General features: G+C 46.0%; 1 protein-coding gene across 11 annotated transcripts in view; it reads right to left on the reverse strand.

Moving 5' to 3' along the window:
- Nucleotides 1–23,829, reverse strand: part of MEF2A (myocyte enhancer factor 2A) — a 475,560-nt gene that overhangs the window by 35,505 nt on the left and 416,226 nt on the right. For 6 of the 11 annotated variants that reach the window (XM_078683117.1, XM_078683116.1, XM_078683119.1 and 3 more), the window contains 2 exons: nucleotides 15,233–15,417; nucleotides 7,506–7,529 (listed from right to left, as the gene is read on the reverse strand). In XM_078683117.1, the coding sequence (XP_078539243.1) occupies nucleotides 7,506–7,529; nucleotides 15,233–15,417 (209 nt within the window). The remainder of the gene's footprint in view (nucleotides 1–7,505; nucleotides 7,530–15,232; nucleotides 15,418–23,829) is intronic. The other 5 variants (XM_078683121.1, XM_078683120.1, XM_078683123.1 and 2 more) reach the window with 1 other exon arrangement.

A 23,829-nucleotide genomic window follows, 5' to 3' on the forward strand; every position in this document is an offset into this window, starting at 1 on the left:
TTAAACAGGAGAAACTATGCTACGAGTCAAACCAATAGATTAATTAAAAACTATGCAGAGCACATGAATCTAATGAGACATGCTAGAAAATAGCAGCAAACACAGACATAAACCAATATCTAGTTAGGTCCACTTCTGGAAGCCTTGGATGGAATATAGCCTGGAGAGGGCCACCACCGTAGCAGTATTGTTTGTGGTATAGAATGCTTCATCTATGGTACAGTGGGAATTTTGAAGGTCTCATTTAGAGGTCTGGATCCAGATGTCAAACCAGGTTAATTTTACTGCAGCACACAGTTCAATTGTGATAAAGACATTTTAAAACCCCTTCAGTGAGGATTAAATGATGAATTTGAATCCTTCAAGGCAGATAATTGGAAGTCTGACTATGAGTCTGCAGAGGAAACCACGCCGGACTAGTGACCGCTTTACTACAGAATGAGATTCAATCAAAACTGGATGATCTGCTTTTCTGCGAGCACAAAATACCTGGGCAAACACTGAGATGAATGTGCAGCCTATATGGTTGGGGTACAAAAATTAGCAAATGTACGCCACTTATTAGGAACCTTTTATTTTAAAGAGATCCTTGGCCAGACCAGGCCCTCAAGTCGCACATGAGAAAGAGTCTGGCCTCTGTTCTAAAATTTTTGTGATTACATTAAATTAATCCAAGAACCACTGCTACCCGCCGAAAAAGCGCTTTAACACCTTATCAGGGTTAGCAAGTGCTATATAAACGCAAACCTTTTCCCTCTTCTCTCCTTCCACTCTCCTTCTCAATCTTTTTCATACTTCACTATACTAATTCATCACTAAACCTTTATGGGTTTCGGAGTAGCGTTTTGATGCCTTGTATGGGGTAATAAGCGCTATATAAATGCAATTACAACACAATTAGGAGCACAGGGTCTTAAATGATCTTAATATGTGCTGTATGTGTTGATGAGACTGCCCCGCAGGAGCCTGTAGCAGGCTCATTAAATGGCACCAAGAGACAAAGCCTTGTCTAGAGGCATTAGGTCAGACTAAAGATTGCAAAATACCAAAACAGGGACTAAATGAGAGCACTTGGTACATACAATCTGGGGGAAAACGCTATTAATAGATATTACAGAAATATACTGAAAAGAGAACAGTCTTTAGAAACAGGGCGGGCACCAGGGACGGGCATTGTGGACAGCTCAGCAAACACAAGATGATAGACGGAGCGCTGAAACTTTTCAGACACCCACCCCCAGTCACAGATCTGGGTTGAATGCATCATCATTCTTTAGCTCACTTCGCCACCCCAGTTCAGATCCAGCTATATGAAAATCAGTCTTGACCCTGTGCCTCATGGGAACAGTCCAGCCCGAACTGCCAAGCCTGGTCTTCCCTGAACCAGAAACAAGCATACTGGGACAGGTTTCTGGTTAACACCCTTCATCAGCCAGGGTAGCTTGAATACAGTGGCAAAGTGAGCAACGGACCCATGCCTGGAAATACACTGCCAACTCAGGGTGAACAAAGCAAACACAAGGAGATGCCCAGGGCCCCGCTCCAGCTCAAAATCACTGGGGCCTCATCAGAATACAGTCTTTATGAAGACTCCAGTGTTGTTAGACACATGGAGCAGCAGAGATGCAGCTCAACAAGGCTCAGTATAGGCAGGCAGGGTCCATCTCTACCCTGGGCTTCGCAGTCTTATGCTAAAAGAGCTACAGAAATGTAATTGCTGTATCTGTTTGATAAGAGTGATTTGGTGGGTGCTTGAAGTGCCCTTAGGTGTGAAGCTAGCCCTGCCCCTGCTCCTGATTAAAGAGCTGGGGGCCTTGCAGGGCTGAATTAAAAAAAAAGAATCCGGTCCATCACGAATAAGAGTTACTCACCTAGGAGGAAGGGGAGATATATCAAAATTTAACAGAAACATTTTACCTTAGTACATTGGATTATATCAGTAAATTGAAAAATGTAATAAAAGGGAGAGTTTTTAAACATGAACTGAGAAACATTCCTACCCCTGCCCTCAGAGTAATTATATTAGTGAACTAAGAGCAGGGCCACTGGAATGATGTTGCAGCAAGGACCAAATCATGTGGCAGGGTCTACTAACTTATGCAGCAAGAAAAGTCAAATTATGTGGCTTAATGCTGCACATTTTATGACAGTAATGCTATATGGGCAAAAGTGTTCTCTCAGTACCAGTCTGCCACCCAAATACAGCAAGAAGCAACAAAATGATGACCAGTCAACCTTTGTGAAGGGCTTCCCACTGTCCAGCCACAAGAGTTGCTGCATTTTAGTAACGTTTGATCCATAATTGAAAGCATATGGCAGGAAATGCGCGTAATAGACACAAATAGGCCAGGGGCGGAGCTATGCGCCCGCCTCTGGCCTATTGTGTGCTATTTAACAAAACAAGACGCAGGGAAAGGCCAACAGCAGGCCGCAACGGTAAAATCACCCGCACGAGCGCGTGCATTTCCCAGGTCCATTTTCAAAACCCGGACAAAAGGACTCTCGCTGCGCTAACACTGCTGCGCAGTGTATCGCTAGGCAGGAGACCTAAAAACTAAGCCTGGTGCTGAAGTCTTAAGACTCCAGACACAGCCGAGCCGCCAGCAGCACACCCACTGACCTCTGGCCCCATGGACTCTGAGGGCTTCGGAGTAAATGAAGACAGCCTGGAAATGCAGCAAATAAACATCGCTAGAACCATTCCTGCAAAGGAACAGATGTCAACGTAACCTACGCATAGGATGTAAGCTAGTGAATTCCTTTTGATGGGGCTTTTTCTACGAATAACAGTTTATCCCGATAGTACTGGAGATAAGTCAAATTGAACAAGGCGTTAGGGCAGTGATTTTGAAACTCATTTTTAAAGCATTTTTATAAGAATATGATTCGGGAACTGCTGCACTCTATGCGAGGGACATCCACGGCATCGGTACACTGATCCGTTTAGCTTAGGTTTTTTTTTTTTTACAAAACTGGAGTATCCTAGTTACTTGGCTGAAAACATCTGATCCTTGTATAAATTTAATTTATAGTGGACGCTAATGAGAATTGTGTGCGGGCGTCTCAATATATTGCAAATTCGTGTCGTTTACTTGCAGTGTAGTTGTTAGATACAATAAAGTCAACAAGAAAACCACAAGAGGGCGCCGTAACCATGCTAAAATCAATGCAGAATTTTGCGGAAATAATAAAACCAAGAAGCTCGAAACAGCTGATTTTTCCCTAAACGCTCACTACTTATCATTGTACTCAGCACGGAGAATGAAAAACTGAAATTATGTCAGTGGCTGTCATTTGTCACATAAGGCCGTGGAAATAAGCAAAACTCGCAAATTGTAAATAGGAAAGATTCGTAGTGTGATCATGGTGACATGTAAACAAATCCTAAAACACTCATGGCGGCAAGTGGCTGTGAAAAGGCAGTCTAAACAAGCTGATCTCTGACAGTTCTTTGAATTAGTTGAGCTTTTCCGAGGTAGACTATTCCTCGTTAACTAGATGAAATGAGCATGAGGTGACATAACCAAGGGATTAACCTTCGAGCTACACAACAGCTTTACGCCCATCTGGTTTGGTAATTTAAAGTTGCGGCGAAAGACAGCGGTGGCACAAGTTAGGGGGTAAAGGATTACGTTTGGCACTACTACAATTTTATTTTTATATTGACATTTTTGAGAAATGAAATCCAATTCCAAAAATTCTTTATTTCGGCCACATGGGCCATAAAAGATGCAATAAAATACAGTACATAAATACACAGTAAAATGGAATGCATGTATTAGAGAATATTTACATATAAAAAGGCTAGGTCTGCATGAGGTAAGGAAACACAGTGGCACCAGTTCAGGGGGACATTTTCTTCCTTATTAACCAAGCTGCCATTAGGAATTTTGATACCGCAAAGACAATATGTCCCAGGGTATTGTTTTTCATAACCCTGTATGCTTGTAGGTATTCCCGAAAACCCAGGTTTCGGCACAGCGGTGCAATCCAACGCTTCCTGGGATTTTGGTATGCGTGGCAAACAAACATTATGTGCAGATCATCTTCGTTCTTGGTTTTACAACAAGGACAGAATTTGTCACCCCCAGTGAGCCATTTGTGGGTAAATACTTTGGTGGGGAGTGTGCCAAACCTCCATTGCAGGAACAATTTCCTTGCCAAAAGAGGAAAAATAAAATCCATAAAAGGTTCAAAGAGGTAAGAATTTTTGGACTCCATAAAACGACTCGTCAGGGTGCCGGTACTATGAGCATTGTCCATGTCAGCCAGATTTTTGTTTTTGTACAGCTGGGCAAGAGTTTTGCGTGTGATCCTTTGACAACCCTGAACTGGATCATCCCAGAGGTCTGGCAAGTTCAAACTGGACAATTCTGATTTAATAAAAGCCAGCCAGGGGATTTTGTTACTGCCATTCAGCCTCAGTACATGGATAAGGTCCTGTCTATAGTGATACAGTTCCTCAGTGGACCATATCCGATGCCAGAACTTCACGGGTTTGGATAGAAGATCTTCAGCGATGGAGTGTAGGCCCAAATCCAATCTTAGGGGGAGGAGTGGCGTTCCCTGCGGGAGAGCAAGTAGGCGTCTCAAGAATGTATTTTCCACCGCTAACAATGCCTTCCCTGCTTTGTAACCCCACAGCTCGCTGCCATACATGGCTGCTGCCTTCGCTTGAGTTCTATAGGTTTCAAGGGCCGGGCTTACAGGCTTAAAGGTGGATTTATTTGCCACCTTCAGGAGTGCGCCCGCTAGCTGGGATAGCTTCAGCCTTGATCTCGCTATCTGGCAGTCCCAGGCCAGGTTTTCTTGTAATGTTACCCCCAGATAGACAAAGGTCGAGACCCTCTCAAGACTAACTTCCCCCAGTTTTGGGTTGGGTCTGGTTCTGGCAGGGGGGTTGAAGATCATAAACTTAGTTTTTTCTGTGTTGACCTCCAACCCGTGTTGCCGACAGAAAAGGCCAAAACCATTTACAATCCTCTGGATCCCCATGGGGGATTTGGAAAGCAGGAGGGTGTCATCAGCAAACATGATTGCCGGAACCCTCCTGCCTGCCAAAACCGGGGCGTCATTGTCCTCGACAGTGTCAAGATGTTGAATGACACTGTTAATGAAGAGGCAGAAGAGGGTTGGCGCCAGGACACAGCCCTGTCTGACTCCTCTAAGGACAGGGAATTTGCCTGAGAGCTTACCATCCCTCCCACACCTTACTTGGGCATAGTTGTTCTCGTGGAGCCTGATGATAGTACTAAGAAGGTGTGGGGGCACTCCTAGCTTCTGCAAAACCTCCCAAAGTTTCCCTCTAGGGACTAGGTCAAAGGCTGACCTCAGATCCACGAAGACCATGTACAGTCTTCCACCCTCTATGGTGACAGTCTTCCAATATAGGAGAAGAAGGCGGAAGATCTGATCCATGGTCGACGTGTTCTTTCTGAAGCCAGCCTGAAGGGGAGTCATGATGTCATTTTCCTCCACCCAGTCCAGGAGGTGACCCACCCAGTCCAGGAGGCAGTGTATCGCTAGGCAGGAGACCTAAAAACTAAGCCTGGTGCTGAAGTCTTAAGACTCCAGACACAGCCGAGCCGCCAGCAGCACACCCACTGACCTCTGGCCCCATGGACTCTGAGGGCTTCGGAGTAAATGAAGACAGCCTGGAAATGCAGCAAATAAACATCGCTAGAACCATTCCTGCAAAGGAACAGATGTCAACGTAACCTACGCATAGGATGTAAGCTAGTGAATTCCTTTTGATGGGGCTTTTTCTACGAATAACAGTTTATCCCGATAGTACTGGAGATAAGTCAAATTGAACAAGGCGTTAGGGCAGTGATTTTGAAACTCATTTTTAAAGCATTTTTATAAGAATATGATTCGGGAACTGCTGCACTCTATGCGAGGGACATCCACGGCATCGGTACACTGATCCGTTTAGCTTAGGTTTTTTTTTTTTTACAAAACTGGAGTATCCTAGTTACTTGGCTGAAAACATCTGATCCTTGTATAAATTTAATTTATAGTGGACGCTAATGAGAATTGTGTGCGGGCGTCTCAATATATTGCAAATTCGTGTCGTTTACTTGCAGTGTAGTTGTTAGATACAATAAAGTCAACAAGAAAACCACAAGAGGGCGCCGTAACCATGCTAAAATCAATGCAGAATTTTGCGGAAATAATAAAACCAAGAAGCTCGAAACAGCTGATTTTTCCCTAAACGCTCACTACTTATCATTGTACTCAGCACGGAGAATGAAAAACTGAAATTATGTCAGTGGCTGTCATTTGTCACATAAGGCCGTGGAAATAAGCAAAACTCGCAAATTGTAAATAGGAAAGATTCGTAGTGTGATCATGGTGACATGTAAACAAATCCTAAAACACTCATGGCGGCAAGTGGCTGTGAAAAGGCAGTCTAAACAAGCTGATCTCTGACAGTTCTTTGAATTAGTTGAGCTTTTCCGAGGTAGACTATTCCTCGTTAACTAGATGAAATGAGCATGAGGTGACATAACCAAGGGATTAACCTTCGAGCTACACAACAGCTTTACGCCCATCTGGTTTGGTAATTTAAAGTTGCGGCGAAAGACAGCGGTGGCACAAGTTAGGGGGTAAAGGATTACGTTTGGCACTACTACAATTTTATTTTTATATTGACATTTTTGAGAAATGAAATCACACGACAAAAAAAGCATGCTTCCTAAAACCATGAATTCAAGGAGCCACAAACACTAACAAGCATGCAAACACAGCTCCGTGACGTCATGCAGTCTTTGCCCAGGATTATACACATGGAAGTGAAAACGTAATAGGGAAAAGTCAAGGCAGCGTTTCAACTAACGTGTGACGTCATGCCGCGGGGCTTAATTTACGTTCACTGAATTTTCTATGTGCGGTGTAGCCGTGTGGAAGAGCGGGGCCGTAGGGCAGGGCAGGTTCATCGTGACCCGACTCACCGGGGTCGAGGCCAGGGTGCTTGCGGGGCACATTGTGCTGCCATTGGAAGGGAATGGCCGCCGCCGCTTGCACGACTCGCCGGCCCGCTGCGGCGCAGAGGCTCTGCCTGTAAACAGGAAAAGAAAGGCCCTTGTGGTTTGAGACCGCGGCGGAGCACAGAGTCAGGCCTGCACCGGCTCCTGACAGAAGGTGACCTCACCAGGGCTGATGCAACTGCCTCGAAAGGAGCACAGATGCACTGCCCTGCTCACACAATGGGAGGAACTTCGACAATGAAGTCATCAATTGAAAATACAGAAAAAAACACGACACAAAGGAATGTCGCCTCTCCTCGGAAGTGTTATCAATGTCTTAACACCATGGGCAATGGCTTGCAGTGGTGGAAAATATTTTCTCCTCAAACTGAATGTCAACGGAAAATTTTGGATAGTGTTCTAGTTCAGTGAGTTCATGCAGAGTAACCACGAATTTAAATGTCTACCGTGCAGTGAAGTGTTATAAAATGTAAAACGGGACTACATCATGCTCATGAGGCAGGACCTCGGACTCACCAAGTCTAGCTCATCCTCCTCCGTCTGTGATCGCAAGCAAGAGGGAGACAGATTACTAAAACACAGTTTCAGCATTATAGTGCAGCAAAGAGACGATAACGACCATCTGATCTCACTCTCACCTCCTCCCCCTCCCACACACACACACACACTTCTGGGCATGCACACATCACAGAATAATTTATACTGGGTCAATTAGCATACATGCCCTTACACCCTCCCCCCCGGAACTTGGCCCTGGGTGACAGGCGATGTGCCACCAGTGAAAGACAATGTTCTGTCTTCATGCAATGGATACATTTAAAGGGAAAACAACCACATAGTCATATTCTTGCTATACAGACACTATCTTAAACACCGGTGATGTACATATATGTGTACATTGTAAAATGACCCCTTTGATGTGAGCCTAGTTAGAGAACAAAAAGACACAAATGTGCACCAAACTGCTCGCAGGACTGAAGTTTTTGCACTATGAAATAGGCCAAAAGCATGGACGGACTGGGGTTAATGAATGTATGCACAATTACTTGTTGAAGATATAAAAAATGTGGTTTTAATGGTATTATTCCCGTAGAGGAGGAGATGGTATTTAATTACAAGGCCCCCCCCCGCCAGCCTTTCATGCGATGTGGCGTTCTGAGACTTTTTAGCTTAGATACGCTCTGAAGGGACCGATGAAGGTGTAGTAGACTCAATACATTGTAGTTGATTCTGGTGGATCATACCCGAGGATGATGCCACAAAACTGACCAATACTGTGAAAGTATGGTCCCTTTTTTGTATCTTTAATTATTAAGCAGAGTGACTTTAGATCTTGGTCCTGAGGAATGCCATGAACTCTCGTAGTCGAGGGAGAGAATGTGGCCTAACAGCTAGGTCGATTGACCTCAGAGCTGGGGAACCGGGTTAGAGTCTCAGCAGGGACGCTCAACATTCTATGATTCTGAGCAAATCACTTGATCTCCCCGTGCCTAACAAAAAACATGATTGTGTCCTTCTGTAAGGTAACTGGTGCTCATGTAAAGCGCTCAGATACCTCCGGGTCTAGTTTGAGCTATAAAAACGCCACACAAAAAAAAGGCAGAAACATGTTGACCATTAAATTGTTGACCATTAGCTTGTTTTTTTAGCTCTATCCATTGGGGGCACCGAAATAAAAGTTTATTTTGCCCACCAAGAGATAGTTTTCACCCACTCTATTTTCTCTTGTTTGTACACTCTGCCCCCTCCCTCCCCACACAAGAAATAATATCTGCAGAATTAGTGACAACCCCCGCTACTCTCTTGCAAGAGAGTTGTAGCCCATACTGGTACCGTGAGGTCCCAGAGTGAAGAGGGGACCCAATGATGAAGCATGTCACCTTTGGGGAAGTGAGGGTTCTTCAAAAATCAAATTCAAAATCAAATTTATTTTAATTATGATTTCGGAACTCAGATGAGATCCACATAAAAGAATTAACAGATTTAATACAGTGACATATAATCGAAATTACAATATAGAGAGAAATAGACATTTGTAACCTTCTAGTATATCACTAAGAAACATTTAAAAAAGTTATACAATTTAAAACAGAACATTTCATTTGGAGGGTTGTGAATAGCATCAAGGAAAGCAGTAGCTGAAAGAATACTCAGTTGGAGACAAATTGGTCTTAACCACTTGCGCCTATGCACCATTAGGGCCGGACATACGAAAATAACATGATGCATATCCTGAGTTTTGATGTTACAGAAGTCACATAAAGATGAGGAGCCATACCATCTGGACATTAGGGAGTTCAAAGGGAGTAAATCCTGCCTTAATAAAAACAGTAAGCGCCGAACTCCATGAGGGAGGTTCCAAAAAACATATGGTTGGGCTTTCCTCATTAAGCAAAAGTCAATGGCTGGAGAAATACCTTTCTTTGCTATGCAAGCCTCCCTATCCAGTCTAAAACCTAATTCCCAGGAGGCCGACTTCAGAGTGGATTTCAGCTGGTGTGCCGATAAAGTAAATAAAACTGATTCATCTAATTGCAAAAGATCAGCGGCAGTTCTGAAATTCTTTACAATTAGCGAATGTTTATTAAAATTTCCCAATAACTCAGTTTTTATAAAATACCTTAAAGTGCCAGGATCTCCCTTTGCCAAGTTAAAAACCCAGCGCACTATCCCCTCTAATCCTTGAACCCAGCTACTGCGTAAACCAAATTCCTGTCTTAGGGAAGCAGTTGAACTTGCTGTATTGACCGAAGCTAGACTACGCAGAATTTTGCCTTTCGTTGCATTCAGAAAGCTCCAGCTTTTCATGTCAACTATTTCCATACCATAAAGTAGAGATGCAGGAATTTTTGCTCGATATACCTCCAGCAATGTCGCAAAGTGCCTTCTACCAGTAGCTTTATAAAGTGAAATCAAACTCTTCCCTGGGACAATAGCTTTCCGTGTGTTATTCGCTATATGTGCTTTTTCACTTAAATTGCTAGTGACTATTTTTCCGAGGAAAGTATAAGAATGTACTACATCCAGTCTTTGACCCCCCACAGACCAGTGAAAGTTCGCATATTTTGACTTTTTCCTACCCATCAAGCACATTACTTTACTTTTTGCAGTGTTTATCTTCAGATGATGCACCTCCGCATATTTATATAGAGCATGCAGGCGACTGTTCAAAACTTTTGGAGTAAGGTCCATAATCAGTATGTCGTCTGCATACATTAAACATGCAATTGGGGCACCCCCCCAAGGACGGAACAATACCTTTACTTGCAGATAAAACCTGTGGGAGATCAGCTATATACAAGGAAAACAACAAAGGAGCCAATAGCCAACCTTGTTTTAACCCATTTGCTGTGAAAATCACTCTAGATAACCCTCTCTCCCCACCCATCAGCACTCTACACCAAGGGTCTGAGTGCAAGGCGCGAACTAATTTAATGAGAATAGGAGGCATTCCTAAAGCAAGTAACTTTCTCCACAGCATAGATCTATCCACTTTATCAAAGGCTGTGGAGTAATCGATAAAGGCACCATAAACTCCCCCTCCACGAACCTTGACATATTTCTCAGTTATGACCTGTAATGCAGTCAGGTTATCTAATGTGCCGTGCCTTTGCCTAAACCCGGTCTGTTCATGGGGTAAGATTTCAGCCTTAAGCACCCAATCATTAATCGAGTTAAGAAGACATTTTGCAAAAACCTTACCTATAGCATCTAAAAGAGTGATTTGACGGTAGTTTTGTGGCAAGTCTCTAGCTCCTTTCTTAAAGAGGGGGACTAATATGCTCCCTTTCCAGGAGGGAAGAACAGTTCCACTAACACAACAGAATTTAAAAACTGGAAAGAGCATTTTACTCCATAGCTCACTCTGTTGTTTTATCACCGAGATACAGAGCTTATCCGGACCCATCGCGCCCGAAGAACGCAAGCCCTTAATGGCTAGTTCAACGTCCTTCTCGGACGGAGGGCCATAAAAATGATTAACCACGTATAGTGTATCGTTTTCACGGGTCAAATCATTATAACTATATAATTGCTCGATGTATTCAACCCAAATCTGCTCATCTATAGAAATTGGAGAGGGTCTAGATCTTAGACCACAACCCTCACCAATTATCGACCAGAATACCCTAGCTTGACCCCTATAGGAGGCTTCCCGAAGTTTAATACACAAGGAATCTTCATTCTCTCTCTTCAATCTGGCCGTCATCCTCATTTTCCTTCTTCTTAGAACAACTATTTTATGATATCTTTCAAGAGTATAAAAAAGATATTGATCCCTAACCAATTTATTTATTTCAATATCGAAGACAGTTTGGGAGTACTTGTTTTTTTTTTTGCAGGATGAGGTTTTTTTGCTATCGCGATGACTACTTTAAAAAAATTGCCAAAGCATAGTAGTTCATTTCCATCCCATTGCAACAAATTCTCCACAGTAGACTCCAAAATACTCGCTAAACTCCTAATAGCCCCAAAATTCCAGTAACATCTCCCAGAAATGGCTCCAAAATTTACCAAATCACTATTAATGTGCCATGTATCCGTAGGAGGGGGATTGAAGTTTATAATAAGAACCAATACCTTATGGTCACTAAGTTCTGTATTACATACTAACCGATCTTTCAGGAGATAGAAAAGGGTATTACCTGCTACCACATAATCGAGGATAGATTCACTGCTCTTAGATTTATGTGTGAAATTAGCCGGAATGTCCGAGGGGAGCCTTCCATTTATTATTATACTATCTACCTCTAATATTCCCTCCAAAAGTGTTTTCCCTCTCTTATTGGTCTTGATATTCCCAGGAAATAGGGCACGCGGTATCTGAAGTGATTCCTCCTTAAGTTTATTCCTGAACAAATCAAGGCTGCAGTTTGAAATTTTACAATTAAAGTCCCCTAGTAACAAAATGTGAGGAGGGGACTCAGAGTCAAGAAGATTCTGTATGAAGGAGAACGTCGTCTTTAAACCTACATTAAAGCAGGCATCAGGGGGGATATAGGCATTTATCAGTACAAGTGATTTCCGTGAGTCATTCTTAACTAAGTTTAACAATGTTATTGCCTGGAACAGATTGTTGGGGTCTAGATAATGAGTATAGTGCCATTTGATCTTGTTGGAAAGTAGGCAAGCCAGTCCTCCCTTCGCACGACCTCTCCTCGAGGGATCTGCGCTACCGTCCAACACATAATAATCCTTTTCCGCCAAGAATTTCCCATCCACCCAAGTCTCCTGTAGGCAGATTACGTCCGCTTCTAAGGTATGCAAATATAACAATTTTTCGGGACTATTTTTTAATCCAGCCGTATTCCATGAGATTATTTTTAAATCGATGTTAAAAATTGGAATACGGTTTAGGAACAGAGATGGATTTACTTGACAGAACACCAGGTAACCAGCTCCATTTGGAATCATCTTCTACCAAAATTGGTTGGGAGGGTAAAGGATTTTTATAAATCACTTGTCGTTCATTTTTCGATACACAGATTTTTAATTCCTCAGTTTTTATTGAGGACCGATCTGTGATGCCTGTGGTTACTCCATGGACTATCGACAAGTTTGTAGATATTTTATTACGTGTATCCACAAGGAAGAAAGGGGTAACATCAATCCCCCTTATTTGTAATTCTTCAGACCATCGTAGAATATGATTCAATACTAGTTTTGAATAAAATTTAACCCTTGATATCTTCCCAACATCAAGGTCTAAAAGCAACACAACATCTATATCATTTGACTGAATTAATTTCAAACCTTCAATCTCTCGAAAGCAATTAAGGAGTACAGATCTGTTTAAAATAAAATCAAAATCAAAAAGAGGTACAAAATCTAAAAAAACAGTATCAACACTATCCTTTTCAGAAATGGTGGATTTAGGGACATGTTCAATTTCAATCATATCCGGAAAGGGTGTAGCTAAAGGGTTAAGAACTGGTATTGAACCATTTGCAGTAATAATCTGTTCCTCATACTCAGGGTAATTGGGAAGCCCTGAAGGATCAATGGTCATGATAACTTTGTCAGATTTAGTTTGACCAATTAATTCTTGAGGTAAGTTTGATACAGAGTTTTGGGGCGAATTTTTTTCAGACGAAATCTCTAGTTTTTTTCAAAATACATTTTTCTTGGCCTTTTTTTAAAGAATCTACGAGTTGGTTTCCTCTTTTTTTCTCTTTGCTTTTTTTGTTTGGCTATTACTACCCTTTTCTCCTTATTTAAAAAATCTACGATAACCTCCTTCTCTTTATTTATTTGTGGTGTGAAAATTGGAAATAGATCTTTATTTAACATTTTATCGGGGTCGGTCAGGGTTTCTATTTCCTCATCAAGTTCGGCAATACAATTGCCACTGGCTGATTTTAATTTGCCAGCCGGATTACTCCCCGAGATAACCCCTATTTTTTTCCATTGGAATCTTGAGAGTACTTATTTTGATCAACTTGAGCTATGTCTAAGGCTAAAGGTACACCTTCGAACTCATTTACGGACTTCTTGTCTTTACTCACTTTCACATCTGAGTTAGCGGACTCATGATGTGAACCAGATTCAGTCCCAAATTTACTATTTAGTAATACCTTAAGTATTTGGGTTACTGTATCAAGGACACAATCTGAGGGTTCTTGTCTTAACACTAGAGTGCTTTGCAGTCCCCCCTGTATTTCTGGTTTCTTTTCAATTTTTTTCCACCACCCACATACATAGTGTGAGTTTCAAATTAATTAAGAGGCACAGAATAACTAATGTTATTACATACTGTGCTTGTACTGGAGTCTGCTTCAGCCTACGCAAAAGTCGCAGAGGAGGCTGGGAAGGCGCTGAGGTCGAATATTTAACGACTATTCCAGTCACTAAGTTTTAATTACTTTCTGCGTCTTTTTTTATAATTTTCACCTAATACTAGGACCTCAGTCTCTCTGCTCACTTTTATGGTAAAAAGCAATAGACGAGGTGTGCTCTCAATGGTGCCCAAAGGCTTCCTGTAAGTTTTGATGAACAGCAGCTACGGGTTAATGGCCCCACATTACTAAAGGTTGGTAGAATATTAATCTACCTTATTAGCAGCCAAAAAAAGAAATATTTGGGGCTCCACCAAATGCACAATATGTATTTGTTCATCGTTCCCCTGTGATACACATTTGTTTTTTTAAACACTATGCTATCATTGCCAATGTTGGAAAGCCGATGTGTCCAACAGATTCCGGAGCCAAGGATCTACAACTGAATGTCAGGATAATCAACAATTATGGAAAGGGAGTTTCATTTTGATATATTGTATCTCTCTCTCTAAAAAAAAAAAAAAAAAAAATATATATATATATATATATATATATATATATATATTGTATTTAAATGTAAACAGAAACAATATAACTAATATAAGCATAGGCGACTAGCACTTGTGTGACCATGTGTAGCCATAACTACTCTTGCTCTGGGATTATTTGTATGTAAAAGTATGTTATGCACTTATGTCGAATATTTGCCATGAATCCAACCTTCCTGAAGATATGCTTATGGTGGTAATATGTCCACCTGAGCTAAAATCAATCCAAATACGATGATGAGGATGACTGAAGGAGCAGCTGAGAAGACAGAAAATAATTCATTCTCATGCTAAAACGAGGGTACTGGGCTTAGGATCTTCATTCGACCACCAACTGCTGCCATTCAGTCGGCTAGAGGGAAGATGAATGGGGGAGAGAAGTGCATGGTAAAGATGGAGCTGGATGAATAACTCATGACCCAAGGCATCAATGGAAAGGATCGATTGACGCTAGTCCTCATCACATGCTGACCTTCACCTGCCTTTTCGGGATATGCCAAAGTAAGAATGATTATATTGAGATTAAATGTAACAGGCCTGGTTGCACCAGGTGAAACCTAAACTACCTCAAACAGTAGGCATCTACATACAGCGGAAAGCAACCTAATGATTTAAACACAAACAGTACTTTTTGTGTGGGAATCATGTCTGGTACTTTTTGTGTAGGGATACTGTCCTGGTCTCTCCATCCATCCCTCCCTCCTCTATAATAGAACAACTTAATGAACAGAGGAGGGCTGCTTACCAGAAGATCAGATTTCCAGACAGGCCTCTGTCAGACATGTGCCTGATCCTTCTGCTAACTTCACAGCTGATGAAGATGCCCTCGCTTGTCAGGAATTCTTTGATTTCCATATGGGCTAATTTGCCATTCATAAAAACATTCATGAAACTTGTTCAACGCAGAGGGATCCTGACTCACCAGTGGAGGCATCATGCCCTTGCTGGAAGGGGGGATGACCACGCGGAGATCCGGCTTACGACTGTTCATGTTGAGACTTCCTCCCGGTGGGGGTGGCGACTTGGACGGCATCACCTTGCCTATCCCGTTGCCACCTGTGCTTCCAAGTAAGCCAGGAGATGCTCGGGCGTTCACAAACCCATTTCCTATTGTGGGAAGAGATAAAAGAAACAAAAAACACATGAGATAGTGTTACCACTCTCAACACCAAACTTCACAGATAAGTACAATATCAGCTGAATGAAAAACACTGCTAGCATCGCGTGCATTAAGTATTATGGGGGCAAGCATCTGAAACAGTAAAACTCTTGTTTATTACATTGACCAGGTTTTCTCTGCAAATTTGGTGGAGATTCTGGCACTGCTGTAGGCACTCGAGAGTTTAAAAGGGAAGCTCCAGCAGCATAAGGCCAGATTTACCAATGAACAGTCATCTAAAAGCGAAAATGGAGGAAAATAATAAAATCCAGCACACCCACACGAACAAACTAATTATCTAGCAAGGAAATAAATCATATGCCCTCCTTCTCACCCCAGTAAGAACCGCCGGAGCTTGAACAGACCACTGCAGCATAGGTGTACAAGAGTTCGGAAGAACCATTAGCTAGCATATGGATTATTTCCACCAATATGAGACACTTCAAATCTCGGTGGATCTATACTTGGCCCTGTAATGCTGCAGCAGAGCACACCTTGGACAAGACGGCAACACCTTTTCTCACCTTGCAGGAGTGAAGCCACCTGGACTTAACCAATTATAAATCAAGGAAGTCTGCAATCTCTGTATAAAAGTGACCACTGCTGAACATTAGGAGGATACTGCAAGTCACCTCAGAGTTCCATGACCTTAAACAGGGACTCGGCCATATTTGGTCATAGTGTTCCTCAGTGACTTACAATATTCTTAAAATGTACAGAAGGGGGTACTTCATCTCATACATCATTTTACATTCATAAAGTTGCATACATGATATTGTTACTTTTCTCCTTTTACCAATATTGCTATTGTACTTTTATGGATATGATGTATATCCGAATAAAGTTATAAACTGAACTGAACTGCATACATGATAGAGAATGAGTAGATCTGAGAGACCTCCTTACTCCAACGTGTAACGTTTTGGGCACAATTATTTTTCATTCCCATTTTTTTTTATTCCAAGTTTTTGAAGTTCTTGTAGGTTTCTTTGGCAGCCAAAGTGCCCGCCTTCCTCTCCCGCACCACCACAGAACTGTAGCAAACAGCAAGAGTTTTTTTTACCACCATGTGCTCGTAAAATATGCAAGATGAGCTTTGCTCCTCCCTTAATACACCGAACAACGGCATTTAAACAAGCATTTGCAATGCAATAGGTCTCGCAGCATTCAAGTTTGAGTTATTGGCATTGTATATGACAATGTGTTGCATGAATTCTTTTCCAAACTCTGTATTGGCTGGTGGTGTTTGTGCCCGGTGAAAGCGTGCACTGACGGATGGTGGTGTTTGTGCCCGGTGAAAGCGTGCACGAACAACTTATGGCGTCTGTGCCTGGTGAAAGTGTGCACTGACGGCTGGTGGTGTTTGTGCCTGGTGAAAGGGTGCACTGGTGGCTGGTGGTGTTTGTGCCCGGTGAAAGCGTGCACTGACGGCTGTTGGTGTTTGTGCCTGGTGAAAGGGTGCACTGGCGGCTGTTGGTGTTTGTGCCCGGTGAAAGCGTGCACTGACGGCTGGTGGTGTTTGTGCCTGGTGAAAGCGTGCACTGATGACTTATGGTGTCTGTGCCTGTTGAAAGTGTGTACTGACGGCCGGTGGTGGGTATGCCTGATGAAACCATGTACTGATGGCTAGTGGTGTGTGTGTGCCTGTTGAAAGTGTGCACTGATGGCTGATGGTGTGTGTGCATGGTGGAAAAGCGTGCACTGACATGTTTAGAAGTAAAGTGCGCCATACTGCGATTGCTACAATAGTTAATTGTGGATGTGCTAACCATTGATGCGTGCACTGATGGCTGGTGGTGTGTGTGTGCTTGTAGAAAATGTGCACTGATGGCTAATGGTGTGTGTGCCTGGTGGAAGTGTGCACTGCCAGCTAGTGGCGTGTGTGCCCGGTGAAAGCGTGCATTGACGGCTGATGGGGTGTGCCTGGTGAAAGTGTGCACTGATGGCTGGTGGTGTGTGTGTGCTTGTAGAAAATGTGCACTGATGGCTAATGGTGTGTGTGCCTGGTGGAAGTGTGCACTGCCAGCTGGTGGCGTGTGTGCCCGGTGAAAGCGTGCACTGATGGCTGATGGGGTGTGCCTGGTGAAAGTGTGCACTGACGGTTGGTGGTGTGTGTGTGCGCCTGGTGAAAGCGTGCACCGACGTCTGGTTCTGTGTGCGTGTGGTGGAAGCGTGCATTGATCGCTGGTGTTGTTTAAATAGCAACATACTTGGGTCCAGCATATAGAGCACTCTTTTTAAACAGGCATTAAGAGTGAGACAGCACACAATGATCCAATGGTAATTACTAGTTGAAGGCAAATCGCATATAGAACATTAGGAACACTGCAATTCTTTACATTGATTCAGACGGTCCTTGCTGCATTCAGGACATTATCAAAAATCAGTCTGTTTCGTGAGAAGTAATACCTTACATCCTAAACAGCTGTTTTAACAGAATGTTCCCGACTTTAAAAAGAGAGATGACTAAAACATTGGCAGGGAGGCAGCATCCTGAATTTAGGTTGTATGAATGTTACTTTATTGTTTGACTGAAAGAAAAAAGCTCAACTATAATAAACTCCTAGCCAACGCTGCAACACCATTCTGCCAGCTAAGCAAGCCGAGTAAGAAGGGATGTGCGGACTTCACCCGAAGGTGTCAGAGCGAATTCACAATAGAAACAGAACTGATACATGAGAACATTACTAGTGAACAAAATACAAAGGCAAACGTTACATTACATGAGGCAAAAGTGACAATGATAACAAACCGTGCCTTACACAGTGTGTAAGGCACTTTTTGTTATCTTAGTCTAAGCCCGCCTGATTCTATGAAATGGCGGCGGGACGCGGGACAGGCCTTTATCCTTTTCTTTCACTTTCCGTTCCGCACTTCCGCCGCCGCGTATGCGCGTGCCGCGTGCGTGGGGGGCGTGGGCAGCAGGGCTGGCTGCTGCTGAGTGGTGGTGAGCAATGCCAGGCAGCCCCAGGGCACGCACAACATCATGCGGGCCAATAAGCAGTAAGCCCCTGTGCGTGGCATATGGGGCGCGGCAGGCGGCGCGCATAGCCAAAGAAGAAGACAAGAGAAGAACAACGAAAACTACGAACTTAACTGCCTTCCAAGTCCAAGACAAAGCAGCCAGGCGGCCAGGCCCGCCCACGCTGAGCTGCCCTGTCCGATTTCCGAATCCGAGTCCGAAGACCAAAGTAAGTCACTCAGAGTCTGTCACTCCGTCTCCGTCACCGACCGGCGGGGCAGGGCTGCTGCTGGCTGCCTGCCTCCAGGCCTGCTGCGTGCACTAATTAGTTGCTTTCCTGTCGCGCATTTGCCTGCTTCTTATTTATGTCCCAACTTGTCACTCGTGTTTGTCCCTCCTATAGAACATGCTTTCTCGCTTCTGTACTTCTTTGCTCCCGGGGCCGCACTCAGTGTTGCTCTCTGTTCTTGCCTGTGTGCCGCTTCCCTCCATATTGGGTTCGCCCTTGCACTCAACCAGCCCCCCAACCCCTGTTGCTTCCTCGCCTGCTCCATTTGCCCTCGGCTGCTGCTGAAGCAAGCAAGCAGGCAAGCCTATATTATAATAGTTACAGTGCGCAACGCACGCCAGGGACGGATGGTAACGGGCCCCGGCCTATAAACATTAATTATGGTGCCGTGGTGCGCACGCCCTACCGGCCTGGCCTGAGCCTTTTTAAAATTAATTAAATAGTTGGTAGTGGTACGCACTGGAGCCGGGCCGGGTCTTCATAATTAAAATGGTGCACGGGAGTGGCGGCGCGCAGAGTAGTGCTATTTTTATTTTGTATAGTGGTCATTTTCCTGCAGTTTTGCTCTTTTAGACTACTGTAAATAAAATGCGCTTTTATCAGCCAACGTAACGGTGTTCAATGCATTGGTCTTGTTAAGATGAATAGCTAAAATACTAGATTGTTATTCCATCATGTTTTTAAATGTTCAGCATCACATGCTTACTTTCGTGAGCTTTCTATGTACTTATGACATATGCATCATCGTTATAGTTGCTTCAGTCAAGGAAAAAATGCGTGTCTCTGCATCAGATGTTTGGTGATTAGCAGCTGTCCTAAGCAGGTGTTACAAAAGGAACCTTACATTATTAATCTAGTATGTTTGCACTCCGGAATTTTTCAAGCTAGCTCAGTTGGTTGATGCACCTGTTACAATGATGCAACTGCAACCTAATGGCCACTAGTTTGGAATCAAAGCAAGTTCGGCTCAGCATTTCATCCTTCTCATGCTGAGAAGATGAGCACCATGCCTCGAAATTGTTTGAACACCTTCTGGGGCCTAATCCATTTTTAAAATAAAACGTGTTCTAGCATCACTTCGTAATGGACATACACAGGTGATATTCACGTGGCTCCTTGCTCGTAGTGGGGAGTAGAATCAGGCCAAGCCCCTCTCCTGTGATAACAAAAACAACACTCGCAGGCAACAAAATACACATAAATGAGAGAGCTGGACCAAAAGCAGCAGAGTGCGGATCATCCTTCTCTTGCTCTGTCAGGGTAAGCTGCTGTCTGCTGAGCTACAAATGGGATCACATCTGAAAAGAACCCACCCGAGAGAGGAAGTGTAAACAAACACAGCGCGGTGTAATTTAGATTGATTATTGCAGTGGATTCTCGTGGATCGAAGCGCTCTCTTGTAGTGGGCTCAGGTGCACCAATTATCCCTAGACACCTGCGACTGACCTCTGTCTTTTGGGGTCATGAGACGATGAGAGAGAGGCAATGTGACCTGTCATCACTCAAAGATCTCTAAGCAGTTGCAAGACCTGGCATCCTTGACGTGTTTTCCTCTGTCTTTTTGCTCTACCACCTGTATTTTTGATGTTATGCTGGACTTCTTTTTTGCTGTTTTATGTACTCCGTACACTTTACCACTGCTAATCAGTGCTCAAGTGCAAATGCTACCTCTGTCATTTTTAATTCTGCTGGGTTCTCCATAATTTGCATATTTGATTTACTGGTAAGTCCCTAGTAAAGTGCACTGTGTGTGCCCAAGGCCTGTAAATCAAATGCATCTAGTGCGCCTGCAGCAGTGATTGTGCCAACCATATAAGCACCCCTGTAAACGTGTCTCCAGCCTACCATTGCAGTGCCTTTGAGTACAGTTTTAAACTGCCAAGTCGACCTGGCAAGTGCAGTCTCTTGCCAGGCCCTAAGCCTCCCTTTTACTACATGTTGGACACCCCTAAGGTAGGCCCAAGACACTCCCAGGGGCAGGGTGCAGTGTATGTTAAAGGTGGGACATGTGTAGGTATGTATTACATGTCATGATAGTGAAATACTGCTAATTTCGTTCTTCACTATTGTCAGGACTAGCTCGCCAATAGGATATTATTGGAGCTGCCTTGTATGTTTGCTGACTGGGAACACATTTTAAACCTAGATTGAGGACAGATTCCTCATCCCTTGTCAATACTTTCGTGGATAAATTGACTACTGTCGATGGTGGGATTTCTATTATTTGTAAAAGTTTCTGCGCGCGGGGCGCTGTAGAGTGCGGGGCGCTGTAGAGTGCGGGGCGCTGCGTTGCACTGTAGAGTGCGGGACGCTGCGGTGCGCTGTAGAGTGCGGGGTGCTGTAGAGTGCGGGGCACTGCGGGGCGCTGTAGAGTGCGGGGCGCTGTAGAGTGCAGGGCGCTGTAGAGTGCGCTGTAGAGTGCGGGGCGCTGTAGAGTGCGGGGCGCTGTAGAGTGCGTGGCGCTGTAGAGTGCGTGGCGCTGTAGAGTGCGGGGCGCTGCGGGGCGCTGTAGAGCGCGGGGCGCTGTAGAGTGCATGGCGCTGCGGGGCGCTGAGAGCGTGGTGCGCTGTAGAGTGCGTGCGCTGTAGAGCGCAGGGCGCTGTAGAGTGCGGGGCGCTGTAGAGTATGGGGCGCTGCGGTGCGCTGTAGAGTGCGGTGAGCTGCGGGGCGCTGTAGAGTGCGGGGCGCTGTAGAGTGCGGGGCGCTGTAGAGTGCGGGGCGCTGTAGAGTGCAGGGCGCTGCGGGGTGCTGTAGAGTGCAGGGCGCTGCGGGGCGCTGTAGAGTGCAGGGCGCTGCGTGGCGCTGTGGAGTGCGTGGCGCTGTAGAATGCGGGGCGCTGTAGAGTGCGGGCGCTGTAGAGTGCGGGGCGCTGTAGAGTGCGGGGCGCAGTGCGTGGCGCTGTGGAGTGCGTGGCGCTGTAGAGTGCGGGGCGCTGTAGAGTGCGGGGCGCTGTAGAGTGCGTGGCGCTGTAGAGTGCGGGGCGCTGTAGAGTGCGGGCGCTGTAGAGTGCGGGCGCTGTAGAGTGCGGGGCGCTGTAGAGTGCGGGGCGCTGTAGAGTGCGGGGCGCTGTAGAGTGTGGGGCGCTGTAGAGTGTGGGGCGCTGTAGAGTGTGGGGCGCTGTAGAGTGTGGGGCGCTGTAGAGTGCGCTGTAGAGTGCGGTGCGCTGTAGAGTGCGGGGCGCTGTAGAGTGCGGGCGCTGTGGGGCGCTGTAGAGTGCAGGGCGCTGTGGGGCGCTGTAGAGTGCAGGGCGCTGCAGAGCGTGGGGCGCTGTAGAGTGCGGGGCGCTGTAGAGTGCTGTAGAGTGCATTGCGCTGTAGAGCGCGTTGCGCTGTAGAGCGCGTTGCGCTGTAGAGTGCGGGGCGCTGTAGAGTATGGGGCGCTGCGGTGCGCTGTAGAGTGCGCTGCGGTGCGCTGCGGGCGCTGTAGAGTGCAGTGCGCTGTAGAGCACGGTGTAGAGTGCGGAGCGCTGTAGAGTGCGGGGTGCTGTAGAGTGCGGGGTGCTGTAGAGTGCGGGGTGCTGTAGAGTGCGGGGCGCTGTAGAGTGCGGGGCGCTGTAGAGTGCGGGGCGCTGTAGAGCGCTGTCGAGTGCGGGGCGCTGTAGAATGCGGGGCGCTGTCGAGTGCGAGGCGCTGTAGAGTGCGGGGCGCTGTAGAGTGCGGGGCGCTGTAGAGTGCGGGGCGCTGTAGAGTGCGGGGCGCTGTAGAGTGCGGGGCGCTGCGGGGCGCTGTAGAGTGCGGGGCGCTGTCGAGCCCGGGGCGCTGTAGAGTGCAGGGCGCTGCGGGGCGCTGTAGAGTGCGGGGCGCTGTAGAGTGCGGGGCGCTGTAGAGTGCGGGGCGCTGTAGAGTGCGGGGCGCTGTAGAGTGCGGGGCGCTGTAGAGTGCGGGGCGCTGTAGAATGCGGGGCGCTGCGGGGCGCTGTAGAGTGCAGGGCGATGTAGAGTGCGGGGCGCTGTAGAGTGCTGTAGAGTGCGTTGCGCTGTAGAGTGTGTTGCGCTGTAGAGCGCGTTGCCCTGTAGAGTGCGGGGCGCTGTAGAGTATGGGGCGCTGTGGTGCGCTGTAGGCTGCGGTGCGGGCGCTGTAGAGTGCAGTGTGCTGTAGAGCGCGGTGTAGAGTGCGGAGCGCTGTAGAGTGCGGGGCGCTGTAGAGTGCGGGGCGCTGTAGAGTGCGGGGCGCTGTAGAGTGCGGGGCGCTGTAGAGCGCTGTCGAGTGCGGGGCGCTGTAGAATGCGGGGCGCTGTAGAATGCGGGGCGCTGTAGAGTGCGGGGCGCTGTAGAGTGCGGGGCGCTGTAGAGTGCGGGGCGCTGTAGAGTGCGGGGCGCTGTAGAGTGCGGGGCGCTGTAGAGTGTGGGGCGCTGTAGAGCACGGGGCGTTGTAGAGCGCGGGGCGCTGTCGAGCCCGGGGCGCTGTAGAGTGCAGGGCGCTGCGGGGCGCTGTAGTGCGTGGGGCGCTGTAGAGCGCGGGGCGCTGTAGAGTGCGGGGTGCTGTAGAGTGCTCCACTCTGCACTCTGAAGCTCCACTCTGAAGCTCAGCTCCACTCCGAAGCTGCACTCTGAATCTGCACTCTGAATCTGCACTCTGAATCTGCACTCTGAATCTGCACTCTGAATCTGCACTCTGAAGCTCCACTCTGAATCTGCACTCTGAAGCTCCACTCTGAAGCTCCACTCTGAAGCTCCACTCTGAAGCTCCACTCTGAAGCTCCACTCTGAAGCTCCACTCTGAAGCTCCACTCTGAAGCTCCACTCTGAAGCTCCACTCTCCACTCTGAAGCTCCACTCTGAAGCTCCACTCTGAAGCTCCACTCTGAAGCTCCACTCTGAAGCTCCACTCTGAAGCTCCACTCTGAAGCTCCACTCTCCACTCTGAATCTCCACTCTGAATCTCCACTCTCCACTCTGAAGCTCCACTCTGAAGCTCCACTCTGAAGCTCCACTCCACTCCGAAGCTCCACTCTGAAGCTCCACTCTGAAGCTCCACTCTGAAGCTCCACTCTGAAGCTCCACTCTGAAGCTCCACTCTGAAGCTCCACTCTCCACTCTGAATCTCCACTCTGAATCTCCACTCTCCACTCTGAAGCTCCACTCTGAAGCTCCACTCTGAAGCTCCACTC

This window comes from Lissotriton helveticus, chromosome 3_1, assembly GCF_964261635.1.
Source record: "Lissotriton helveticus chromosome 3_1, aLisHel1.1, whole genome shotgun sequence".
Taxonomy (NCBI): Eukaryota; Metazoa; Chordata; class Amphibia; order Caudata; family Salamandridae; genus Lissotriton; species Lissotriton helveticus.